This window comes from Dermacentor andersoni, chromosome 11, assembly GCF_023375885.2.
Source record: "Dermacentor andersoni chromosome 11, qqDerAnde1_hic_scaffold, whole genome shotgun sequence".
Classification (NCBI taxonomy): Eukaryota; Metazoa; Arthropoda; class Arachnida; order Ixodida; family Ixodidae; genus Dermacentor; species Dermacentor andersoni.
The window spans coordinates 117129204-117142901 of record NC_092824.1 but is presented as its reverse complement, the minus strand read 5'-3'; the positions used below and the strand labels follow the sequence as shown (position 1 = coordinate 117142901).

The 13698-nt window shown below is 41.1% G+C and overlaps 1 protein-coding gene across 1 annotated transcript in view; it reads left to right on the top strand.

The window, feature by feature from the left end:
- The window catches only part of bt (projectin protein bent), a 247652-nt gene that overhangs the window by 149657 nt on the left and 84297 nt on the right, over nt 1–13698 (top strand). Inside the window, exons 43-53 of the mRNA XM_055075480.1 lie at nt 400–702; nt 1652–1939; nt 2487–2786; nt 3274–3576; nt 4905–5186; nt 5769–6074; nt 6342–6644; nt 7701–7982; nt 8538–8843; nt 12107–12409; nt 12830–13114. Of these exons, the coding sequence (XP_054931455.1) occupies nt 400–702; nt 1652–1939; nt 2487–2786; nt 3274–3576; nt 4905–5186; nt 5769–6074; nt 6342–6644; nt 7701–7982; nt 8538–8843; nt 12107–12409; nt 12830–13114 (3261 nt within the window). The remainder of the gene's footprint in view (nt 1–399; nt 703–1651; nt 1940–2486; nt 2787–3273; nt 3577–4904; nt 5187–5768; nt 6075–6341; nt 6645–7700; nt 7983–8537; nt 8844–12106; nt 12410–12829; nt 13115–13698) is intronic.

Genomic DNA, 13698 nt, shown 5'->3' with positions numbered 1-13698 from the left:
TCAGCGTCAAGGGCGATAAGATTAAAGCCTATTCGTTGTGTATGCGAGTGCTGCTGAACAGAGTGATAATACAAGAACTAGCACACTGTTGCCATGAGAGCAATGCCCTTTATACACATGTGACAATGCTATATTATGTCCTGTCTCGTACTTCATGCAATGTCACTCTGGGAGATGTGAAAAGCGCACCTCTGTGTGTGTGCATGTTGTGGAGGGTGAGGGGGATAAGAAAAGTAGGTGTCAGGGTAATCTACAGGGGAAAAGCTAAGCAAATTTATTGAAGTATCAATACTCAAGAGTTTGGCAGCACTTGGTGTTCCTTCGTGTGAAGTAGTATGACGCAGCAGTGCTCTTTGCCCCTTATGGTCTGCTGCTCATCCACAATATTTGCCTTGATAGATGAACCTGGCAAGCCAAGCAAGCCAGAGATTGTGGACTATGACAACACAAAGGTGGACCTCAAGTGGGACAAACCGACCAACGATGGTGGGCGCCCCATCCTGCACTACATTGTGGAGAAGAAGGAGAAGCACAGCTCTGACTGGGTGGAGGCCCTCAAGACACCCGGTGACAAGTGCGAGGCCACCGTGGATGGCCTCAAGGAGAACTCGGTCATGCAGTTCCGGGTGCGAGCTGTCAACAAGGCCGGTGTGGGAGAGCCCAGCGAACCCACTGAGAACCACATTGTCAAGCACCGCAACTGTGAGTGGTCACCTCTAGAGTGTGTAAATGGAAATTCATGCTGTGCAGGTGTGCTTCTGGGTCAAACTGAAATGTGAGCATCCATAATGTAGTAGAGTGAAACCTCGTTGTAAAAAACTTGTATCCAACAAGAAAATAGCTTTGTTATATTGGATATTCATTAAGAAGCATATATTTATTAGAGGCTGATCTCAGCAAGAAAGATTTCATGTATTTACTTATTATATTCAGTAATTTTCTATATCGGTGCTTATTATATTGAGGTTTGACTGTAGAATTCTGTCACAGTAAACCACTTGGGAGCAAGCTAATGGTTTACTAGGTTGCAGGTGCTATCGTAAATGGAGCCACTTGAAACCTGACTTCGGCTGACAAGACTGCTTTAGCAGTGAACAAAAAGAGGTTTATAATATAGTACTGTTAATGAGTGGCGTGATTATAGAAACATTAGCAGATTGGTTAACACAGGTCTACATTTTTTATTCATGTTGCAATGCTAACAAACCAACAGAGCAGGCTCATCAGAAACTTAAGCTGTTGACAGCAGCTGGACAGAAAACATTTAGGAAGAATTCTGCCATGGGGCATCGTAGCTCATCTTTAGCTAACACCACGATCTTTAATATTAATGGGGTGCTCACTTTGAGCGGGTGTATTTCTAGAGTATGGTAACACTGCCTCATAATTAAGTGGTGAACTTGAACACTGAAGCATGCAATTTAAATGAGGCAATTAAAGTGGCGTTTGCGCATCAAAAGCAAGTGAGGCATAGCAGAAAGGATATGCATGTTGTTTAACAGAGAGACAGTAAACATAAAAATGTAAGTTTTGATAAAGGCAAATGTTTATTGGTTGTTTTTATGTCTGCCATGCATGGTTTGTTTACTGCATGCGTTTTGCACAAACAATCCCTAATGACTTTTTTCCTGTCCTCCTCTCTGTCGTCCAGTGAAACCTCGCATTGACCGCACCAACCTGAAGAATATTATCTTGAAGGTGGGAAGGTCTCACACCTTTGAGGTTGACATCATTGGTGAGCCACCACCAGAAGTGGTCTGGACGTTTGGTGAAGCTGTGCAAAAGCTCAGCCCTGATGAGAACACAATTATTGAGAACAAAGACTACCATTCCGACTTTGGTATAGTCAAAGCCCTTCGCAAGCAGTCTGGGAAGTACACCATCACTGCTACCAACAGGAATGGAAAGGACTCCGTTTCGATCGACATCACTATTCTTGGTGTGTGGTACTTTCTATTTGTTGTGACTCCTTGAGTGAGTGAATGTTAATCAACATTCACTTCAACTTTATCATTATACATAGTGCTTTCTTTATTGAGTTTGGAATATACCAGTTGTGAGAAAAAGTGTGCTTGACATTTTAAATAGCTAGCATACAGGATAGCAAGTGTTCTTGTGCCTTTGTATAAACACAACACTTGAGAACAAAGGTTGCTATTTGAACAAAAATATCATTACACTCCACAACCAATAAAACCAGTCTTGAAGCAAATCATGGCACTCACTGTAAACACAACCAAATGTGTTTTATGTGTTGAATGGAAAATCCTAGGCCGATAACTGTAATTATTAAGTGGTCAGCTTTTCAAAGTGATCACTTCAATTTCACAGTATGTGAACTGCAATCGATGCACACAGCCTAAGCCAGTGAACTATTTCATCACACTTTCTGTGCATCTTTTTACTGACATACTTATGGGGATTGAAGGTATGTAGTTATATTTACCTAAGCAATACTACTTGCAATTCTTTTTCTCTTACCAAAGGCAAACCAGCCAAACCCGAAGGACCACTGGAGGTCAAGGATGTCCACAAGGAGGGGTGCAAGCTCAAGTGGAACAAGCCAAAGGATGACGGTGGCTGTCCACTGCACCATTATGAAGTTGAAAAATTGGACAAGGAGACTGGTCGCTGGACCCGTGTTGGCAAGACAGACAAGCCGGAGATTGAGGTCACTGGCCTGACCCCCAACAAGGAGTACCTGTTCAGGGTCACTGCTGTCAATGATGAGGGTGAATCCGAACCACTGGAGACACTCCAGGGAACAGTTGCCAAGAACCCATATGGTAAGCACTGGCCTCATAATGCAGTCATCATAAAAACCTTCCTTCCTCATTGTCTTTTCCAACATTACTGTTCGGATAATAGGCGCCATACTCTTTGAATTGTCCAAGTTTCGGCATATCTTTCAGTCATCCTGAAGAGGGAACATGATTAGTAGATTAACAAGTGCATTGGCATTATTTTCAGCCGGTGGGAAGCATGTGGGATGTTGTCATTTGCTTCAGGAGTAGATCAATTTGGGTTGCTGGGAATGCATGCTTTCTTCATTTTATTTGATGCTTTTTTTATCATGTTTGTAATTGGTCTTGCTACTCTCAATGCATTACATTAGGTTTCGTAAGAATAATGAATGTAGTAGTCATTGAGCTGTGTGATTCTCACTAGCAATACCTCCAGTGTAATTGGTCTATCAGAAGTGCATTCTATAAAGTGACATACAAGGCACTAGATGTAATCTGAACTCAACTGTCAACAATATCTGCCACCCAGATGAGCCAACCAAGCCAGGAACACCCGAGCTGGTTGACTGGGACAACACCAGCGTGGACCTTAAGTGGGAGCCACCAAAGAGTGATGGTGGCGCCCCGATTGAGAAGTATGTTATAGAGAAGAAGGATCGCTTCGGCACTGACTGGGAGAAGGCTGCCGAAGTGCCTGGCTCCAAGACAGAGACTAAAGTGGCCGGCCTCAAAGAAAATACTGAGTTACAGTTCAGGGTGGTGGCTGTCAACAAGGCAGGTCCCAGCGAACCCAGCGAGCCAACACAGATGCACACTGTCAAGCACAGAAAATGTAAGTGTCACTATTCTGATTCAACTTGGTGGACCCATTGCTTACTAGCCTGCTATTGTCAGCCCATTAAGCTGGCTTATAAAAAAATTTCTAAGCAAGAGTACAACTACTACTTAAATTACAGCCTCTTGTAGTTGGCTGAGGCATATTTCAGTCATTAAGAACTTCGCACAAAAAATAGGCACAACAGAGAGAAATTAACATGACAAGCCACCATAGAATGAACCTGATGACATCAAACAGATAGCATTCGTCATGTTATATTCCTTCTTCCTGTGTCTTCTCTGTTCTGCAATGAACTTCTTTAACTACCAGCTGAAACTGTGACAGTTTCTTGAGATTTAAAGGTGCCAAAAGCTGTCAAAATTTATCAAGCACTAGCTCTTTTGCTTGTGGTATTAATATCAGTATTTTTACATACTCAGTGAAGAGCAGCACAAGGTGAACAGTCTCATGCTTTCAGTATAATCTCAGCAATGGTCATTGCACTGAAGACTCACTAGTAAAGATTCTAAGAGAAGAATGTCTACCTTATTGTTTATATGGTGGGAGAGATATGTAAGGTGTCAGTTCAGCCATCGATCAAAGTTGCAAACTCTGACCCTAGTGTTCAGTATCTCAGCTTTCTTTCATGTGGCAGGAACGCGCATTAACATGTGTACTTAAGTGATAAAAAAACCCATATGGGCCAGCCTGATGCAGTCACCTGCTGTGTTTAAGCAGCAGTTATGTAAATGCCATGTCCATTATGGTGGCACAGGCCTTGAATTGCAAATGTATTAGTTTAATCAATGTTCTGTTTGTGTTATGTTGTACTAGTTGTAAGGAGCAGCCAAGGAGCAGTTAGTGTGTGGGGCAAAATAAAATTTATTTCAGTGTATTCCTTCGTTTTCCTAACTGCTTGCCAATTAATGACTCACATTCAGCTTCAACAGTATATTTTGTTCTAAGCTTTTTATACGTAGCTAGATGTATGTGTAAGGATGACCAGAGGCATTTACTATTTAGCCACAAGTATATGTAATCTACATGTTCAGAAATGCTGTATAAATAAGATGGTGCACATACTTTTTTTTTTCTCAACTTATGCAGCTACTATATACTTATATGTTGCTCTTGTTTAGCCGATATACTCGGTTTAGTGGAGAATCTGCAATGATTTAATCAATAATACAACTTTTTCCATTATTTATTGGTTGTTTGTTACAGTGAACTTTCTTGAGGTCTTCCTTGAGCATTTAAGCATTTTCTTATCTTGAAAGAAGTGAGATGTGTTTTAACTTGCTTGCTTACTCTGCTTTTTCCTATTATTTTTTTTTTGTCATCAGTGAAACCATACATTGATCGCACAAACCTTGACGTCACAATGGTCAAGAAGGGCAAGCAAATCCGTCTTGATGTCAACATTCGTGGTGAACCACCACCAAAGGTCACTTGGAAGCTGGTGGAAAAGATAGTTGAGACTAAAGATAATGTGGAGGTCATCAATGTTGATTACAACACGAAACTGAACATCAATGATGCTCAACGCAAGGACTCTGGCCTCTACAAGATCATTGCTGAAAATGAGCACGGAAAAGATGAAGCACAAGTTGAAATTATCGTTCTTGGTGAGTATATGGGGTTAACTGTCACTGCACCTGAATTATTCAATACTTTATGCTTAATTTCAACTTGGAAGTAGTCCTATGCTACGACAAAGCATTATTTGTATGGCATATTAAATTTGAATGGCGCGACCATATACAGGTGTTAGGATGAAACAAGACATTCCAGGCTTAATAAAAGCTCCTTACTATCAGTATGGAAAACAAAGGCTTATGACAAAAATGTTGAATGCATGCTGGCCAAGCTTACATACAGGCAGGGTCAAAAGCTTAAACTAGGCTGACATTAAACTTTTTTGTGGAACCTGCATCCCATAAACTTTTGACCTTGCCCGCACATTATACCTGTGGCTAGTAAAAGAAGGAAGACACAGCTCACGAGCGTTCCTTGTTGGTGTTGCTTCTAGATGTCCTGATCAAAGATGAATTTTATTATAATTTCTTTGGCATGAATTTTAGTATAACATGCATCCTGTGGTTTTTTCAATAACAATTTCTTTCTTGCTCTGAGCTGTGTACCTTACTTGGTAGTCTTCACTTGGTTAACATTTTCTTGACCTCTTTTTGTGATCACTCTATTTATAGCTGCACCTTCAAGACCAGGAGGTCCACTCAAGGTGTCTGACGTGCATGACAAAGGCTGTAAACTAAAGTGGAACAAGCCAGAAGACGACGGTGGCAAGCCACTTCAAGCATATGTCGTGGAAAAAATGGACACGCAGACAGGCAGCTGGGTGCCCGTGGCACGAGTAGACCCTGACAAGACTGAGTGTCCTGTGACCGGGCTCATACCTGGAAAGCAGTACCAGTTCCGTGTGAAGGCAGTCAATGCCGAAGGAGAATCGGAGCCCTTGGTCACTGATGGACCAACACTTGCTAAGAACCCATACGGCAAGTGCACACCAGTTCTTGATGGCCTTAATAATAGAGTTTTCTGTGAAGCAGTTTCACCATCAGAATAAGTTGATGAGGGAATTAAGTTTCAAACTCGTTTATTTGCTATGCTCTAAAAGGGTTGTAAATATATGTAGGGGCAGATTATTCGTACAAAACTGCAGAATGTCAACACTATGTATATTTTACCGACCAGAATTGCCAAAGTTTCTCATGCATGAGCCTTTTAATGACACCTGTTGCTGTGTTGCTGCTTTGGTACAGACGAACCAGGCAAGCCAGGAAAACCTGAGATTGTGGACTGGGACGAGAAGCATGTCGACCTCAAGTGGGATGCACCTAAGGATGATGGAGGTGCACCCATCACCGGGTATGTGGTCGAGAAGAAGGACAGGGTTGGCGGCCACTGGGAGCCCTGCTTGGAGACGAACAGTTCCAAGCCCGAGGCCAAGGTGGAAGGCCTGGTGAAGGGGCAGCAGTACCAGTTCCGCGTGCGGGCCGTCAACAAGGCGGGCCCAGGCGAGCATAGTGAGCCAACAGGAACACACCTCTGCAAGGAGCGATTCTGTAAGCTTCAATTCTCACTTTGCCTTTAATTTTTCTATTTTTGCTTTTACTCTGCAGAAACAGTCAAAGATTTCTGTATGATGTAAGGCAGAAACATTTCCCATGCTCTGGAGTGTTGCTCTTGTTGGGTGGCCTGTTTTGAGGTGAAAGTTGTGCGCCTGTTGTTGGTTGGCTTGATGTGAGCGGGGGCCAACTGGCTCCATGTAGCTTCGCTAGTCAGCTCGTCTGCTATACTTAGTTCAGCTGGTCAGCTTCCTAGTGCACATGCACTTGCTTGCAAATCGTTTAGTGTGTAGTTGGGCTTATTTTCAAATGTCTAGCTCACAATGCGAATGGTCACACATACGCACTCTTAGCACCTGTTGAACGCAAAACCAAAATGTTTAAATTGTAGTTGGGCTTATTTTCAAATGTCTAGCTCACAATGCGAATGGTCACACATACGCACTCTTAGCACCTGTTGAACGCAAAACCAAAATGTTTAAATCAATTTTAGCAGCATTTTTTGAATCTCGCAGTTTGCATGTACCATGATGGCTGACATTAAGGAAGCGGTATGTAATCAGTTTCCTATGGCTAAGCAATCTCAACAGTTATTATTTAGTGCAAGTGAAACATAATCACAAATATCCTACATTGTGTTTTATGCTCCTCATGCATAAAGGCAATGCTAGAAACCATATGCATGGAGTAACTGATTGATGACAGCAATGTGGATTGCACATTTATTAATGTGTCCTCATACTGATGCTTTCATAGATATTGACCCAGATTTAGTAGAATTTCTAGATGTAGCAGTTCACAGAAGTGACTGATTTGTTTGTGTGTGTCATCTTGAAAGACTTATTAATAATGTTAGGAAGTCCTCATCTAAGCCAGTGGTAATTCTGCTCTACAGAGAGACATGACATTTTGTTGTGCTTACTTAGTAAGATCTGTGATGCCTTTTACAACTTAAACTAGGTTATCAATGTTAAATTTTAGCAAATCTTCTCACGCATTTGGGCTGTCACATGGCTTAAAACAAGTTTTGACTAAGTTGCTTCTTGCTTGCAGTGGCACCAAAGATTGTGCGGGACAACCTCCAGAACATCACTGTCCGCGCTGGACACATTGCCAAGGTTAATGTGGAAGTCATAGGCGAACCTCCACCAAAAACAACATGGCTTTTCAATGGAAAAGAACTGGAGAAGGGTGATGTCATTAAGATTGAAGATGAGGATTATAAGACATTCCTGTGTATAGGCAAGGTGGCCCGCAAGCACTCTGGCAAGTACACCATCAAAGCTGAGAACTCATCAGGAAAAGACGAAGAGACCATAGAGATCCTCGTCCTCGGTAAGTAACATCCAACCTTCTAGCTGCACAGGCTAGCATGGTATTCATCAATCGTCAGCCATTCATTGTGGTTATATATCTGGCACAAACAGAAATGGCATTATAAAACATAACGTAGTATTGACACTACTATGGCTAACCTCACTGTCACTGCTAGAGCAAGAGAACCATAAGCTGTAGCTTGCTGGGTGTTATGAAACATGTTTAAAACACTGTGTGTATTGAAAAAGTTGTAAAAGACAACGTCTATGATAAGTTATTGTTTGTTGTTTTAACGAGTAGCCAAAGTAATAGTGCACCTTGGTTTGTGGAGTTACTCTAGAGTAACTTTTTGTCAGTAATGCTCTGAAATATCAGTGTACACCGACTAGTACATACTAGTACATCAACTTAAGCTTAATTGACATGTACAATAAGGTTAATAGTACCTTTCTTTTGCCTTCCAGTCAGTTAGCACTTCACTCATTTGGCTTCTTGGCCAAGTAGTTAATGCATGGAAACTGCTAGCTGCAGTATCTAAGCAGATTTTGCAGCGGTGCCCCATGCTATTCACAGACAAGCCTTCCAAACCCGAGGGACCACTGGAGGTTACAGATGTGGACGCTAAGGGATGCAAGCTGTCATGGAACAAACCTAAAGATGACGGTGGCACTCCAATCGAGGGGTACCAGCTGGAGAAGATGGATACCGCAACTGGCCGGTGGGTGCCCTGTGGAAAAGCTGACAAGGATGCCACTGAAATGAAGGTGACTGGACTAGAACCAGGCAAGAAGTACCAGTTCCGTGTTAAGGCCATCAACAATGAGGGTGAATCAGAGCCACTCGAGACAGAGCGGTCAACCCTTGCCAAGAACCCATACGGTGAGCACTGCATCACTTGACTTTATGGTTCTTCAGAAAGTCTTTGTTCCTTTGATTTATCTGCACCAAGCTTCTGTGTAACTGTCATCATCAAAGGGGGATTTGGGTGCATAAACACTAGTGCTTCCGTGGGCTGGTGTTATGTTTACAGCTCTTCAAAGTTTCAAAGCTACGTCATGCCTTACTAGAGCTGCTGCCTGGTTTAAGCACTGCCATTGCTCTGAAACCTTCAGCGCTTCATAATGTAGTGGTCTGAAAACGAGTCGGAGTTTGGCTGTTCCGCTCAGCATGTTTTATTCCAAGAATATTGCAGCTTGGGGGGGGGGGGGGGGTGTCCTCTGGTAGTGCGGTAGTACTATTGGTGTTGTTAGTGGTGCCACTGCGTTGCAACCTATCAAACCTCACTACTACACATAATCTGCTTATTGACGGAGTCTTGAGTGTTGGAGTGCCAGAACTTTTACGAGAACCATGCTGCAGGGCTTGGCAACAGCTCTTGTCACTCGCATAATTTGTCCTGTAGTTTGTGGTATTAAGCTTTGTGCAAATAAGTTTTGATTGCAGCTACTCTGGCCACACATTTGGGAACTGCCTTTTATAGTGCTTATAGCTAAACAGATTGATTTTAAACAGCTTAATGGGAAGCAACCTTTCTGCTTTCTTGCATATTTCTCCAGAAACAAGAACTTTGTGATTATTCACCAGTGTACTTCCATTTTACTAGAAGTGCAGTACTGCAAACATTAAGCAAATTAAGGGGCATCTCAAGATCTGTGAGTCACTCTTGGCAGCTTGCATTGCTCTTTATGAAAATTTTTCATTTGTTTGTATGCAGATGCGTATGTGAACCACTCAATCACTTGGCATAATTCAGATAATGCTTCTATGTTTTTATTGTTATAGCAAGCTTTCTTTTGTTAATTTGTTTGGAGAAGGACACATGAATAATGTTTTGTTTTAGGAGTGACCATATCTTATGTGTCTGCAGCTCTAACTTCAATGCTGAAGAAGAAACACATAATATCACCCATGACTTATCAGCTATTTCTTGTTCATTATTTAGAGGTTTACATTAACAGGTACTTTGTGCAACACAAATAAGAACTGTAACCAGATGATGTGGAGCATCTGTACACCATAACAGCAGTCGTCACAGCTCTCTCAAATATGCACACTATTGCTATAAACAAGAAAAGCCTTACAGCCTAACCGCAGGCAACATCAAATGACATAACGTGTACATAAAATGTACGTAACACTTTCAAAATAGGGCATTGACTCGGACGATGGAAAGTCTACAGCATCAGATCTCTAAGGGCTGTGGTTGTACACATCTGCAACATGCTCTTTAAACATACTTGGTGTAGTCTCACAGTGTTAACTACAAATGTGGTGGTACAATCATTGGACCAACAGACCTTACAGGTATGGGGCAAGTCAACTTTGGTAGTCATCATGAAGTCAGCTTTTTACATACATTACCTTTCATCATTTCTTAGCTTTCTTCAGCAGACATAGTGAAAGTGTGCTATTTAACAACTAATGGGTAACTCACGCAATGAAGTCATTTCATTTCAATGTAAATTCCATATACCATACAATAAAAAAAGAATATGAAGAAATCAAGATGCCAAGACCGAAAGGTTGTCCTGAGGCTGGCACAGCACCATCAAACATTAAACTAGTCAATATAACCCCACCTTCATGTCAGTGCTCATGAACATGCTATACCCTTCATAAAACCTTCTTTCACTCATACTCTGAGAAGTTAGTTATGTGATATTTTGGGAGATATCAAAAAGAACTTCGAGGGAAAAAATATGCAGCAAATTGATAGCAACAGCAAAATTTTTATGACAGAAACATCAGCTCAGTTTCAGTGTGATCGTTCTTGAATTTATTTATTTATTTATTTATTTATTTATTTATTTATTTATTTATTTATTTATTTATTTATTTATTACATACTGCCAGTCCCAGTGGTGAACTATTGCAGGAGGGCAAAAGAAAACAAGAAAGAAAACATTTTCAGATAAAGAAAGTATCAATATGCAGTTACAGATTTTATAGAATATGAGGGAGCAAGAATCTTATAGTAAAAATGTTACGAACAGATGTGCAACACATAATGATCACATTCTGTAAAGTACCAAGAATTACACTAGTACATAAGAAAAGTACGCAAGAGCTTAACTGTGGGTGGTACGTAAGTGATTTTCAAGTAGTGTTAAAAATTTATTCTTCATTACAACTAGTTATGCATTTGGGTAATCTATTTTATTCTTTAATTACCTGCGGGAAGAAAGAATATTTGAAACAGTTTGTGTTGAAACGGTATTCTTGGAAGGTTATAATGTTTGTGGTGTGATCGTCTAGTTTCAGAATTGGATACAAACCTTGAGCTGTCGATTTTAAGCTGTTTATGAAGAAGATGGAACAGCATTTTTGGCGTGTGAATTTAGCGTGGTTACATAATGTTAAAAGTCCAGGTCATTCAATTAATTATGAGGGTGAATCAAATAAACCATATTTGATGCGGATAAACCTCACAGCTATAGTTTGCACACCTTCCAGGTTTTCAACTATATTATTTGTGGCCGGTACACAAACTACATTTGCATATTCTAGTATAGGTCGATTAAAGGTATTGTAGGCTAAGAGCTTTGTTTTAGGTGGTGCAGATTGGAATCGCCTTTTAAGGAAGAATAATCTCTTTAAGGCAGACAGCGTAACATAGTTTACGTGTGCCTCCCATCTAAAGTCATTTGAAATCACTAATCCAAGGTACTGGTGCTGCTTGGCTGCAGTTAGTTGCATGTCACCGGTGGTGTAGGAAAAATTTGATATGTTATAATACATTCTGTAGAAGTTCTACCTCACCAGCCATATGTCACACTTGTGACTATCATAAGTCATGTAGCCATTACAGGCAGATGAATTAGTAGGCATGTGCTGCCGTTGTACAATTTGTTGAGTCTGACCCGTCATATCACACAGTGTTTATTGGATTTTTTTTACATGAACAAGCATTATTTTCAATTTGTGCAAAGCTGCATCTAATGGCAGATAGGTCAGGAACTTTGTCTTCATGAACACTCAAGTATTTTGTGAGTGAGATGCAACACACAGCTAATATCCATTTCATAAAACTTGAGAATGGAGAAAGGTTGGCTTCACACAACTGTTACAGCACAAGTAAAATGTAGTACATGGAAAGGGCCTCAGAAACTCATTTAGCACGTTGTATGCATGCAACATGGCAGATGAACCCGGGGCACCAGGTATGCCAGTCATCACCGATTATGACAAAGACTTCGTGGTGCTCAAGTGGGATGAGCCAATCAAGGATGGGGGTGCGCCCATCACGGGCTACATCATTGAGAAGAAAGACAAGTACAGCCATGACTGGACACCTGCTGCTGAGGTGGTTGGCAACAAGACTGAGGGCAAGGTTGACAAGCTTCAGGAAGGCGACAAGTATGAGTTTCGTGTACGAGCTGTTAACAAGGCTGGTCCGGGTGAGCCAAGTGAGGCTACTGCACCTCACCTCATGAAACACAAGCACTGTAAGTATGACCCCTGTCTTCAGTCATTCTACTTCTGGCTCTTTCTAAAGCTCTCGATGGATAACTGTGAAACTGAGTGGTATCTCATATTGTGTGCATCAAAAAACCATTGTGACATTTCTATAGACTACCATGTGGACTTACGACTGCTTAAGTAGAGCACCACCAATGAAACTATCATTCTATAGTGTAACTAGCACTGGTTTGATGCTTTACTCAGCTGAGTAACAAACTGTATTCAGCATTAAAGGTTTACTCTGACTAAACCTTAGTGGCATATTTATTTTAATCTTTTAAAGGGCTAATTCAGGAAATATTTGGATAAAATCTGTTGAGGTTTTCGTTCGTTTTGTTGAGGTTTTTTCGTTCGGATGGAAACGTGAAGAAATAATGTCTCATGCAGTAACCTTTCTTCTACAGTGAAACCACGCATTGATCGAACCAACCTGCGCAACCTGACGATAAAGGTTGGCCAGGCGGTGAGCTTTGATGTGGATATCATCGGTGAGCCACCGCCAAAGGTCACGTGGGAGCACGTGGGCAAGGGTGAGGTCAAGTCTGACGAGGTTTATCAGGTCGACAATGTGGACTACAACACCAAGTTCAACATTCTGAGGGCCACCCGCAAAGAGACAGGGGTCTACAAAGTCAAAGCTACCAACGACTCTGGAACAGACGAGGCAGAAGTGGAAATCAATGTTCTAGGTGGGTGAAATATCTAAGGCCATATTTAATGTAAATCACCTTCAGAGGTATTACTTTGGCGAGCGCTGATTGGGCTAAAATTAGTAGAAGCAATTGTGATAAAGGAAACCTGTGGGAGGACAAACTTTCAGTTAGCATCATATTAATAACATAATGTGGTTGTTGAATGCATTTACAGGATAATCAGCAGAAGAATTGTGATGTCACCAATTGCCTATATATTTATATTGGGTCATGTCACCACGTTCTGCAGTAATTGAAAAGTATATATAAATGTTATCAGTGAAAAGTACAACCCTCGTTAGGCCAGTCTGAGCCGCAGTTATGATACAATGATACAAATTCTGGTTTTATTAAGAAATTTGAAACAAATAGCTGTCCCCTGAAAATGATGTGATATGAGTTTGCCAAAATGCTCATGTATTCTTACATAAAGTGCATACACATTACATTTCTTCATGGTCATGTTTACCTGAAATGTACAATAATTCTCATGTTCTGCAATTCAAACATGACGCCCTTATACTGTACACACTATAACTTAATGAGATGACTGCAACAACATGGTTTCAGTAGATTCGTTA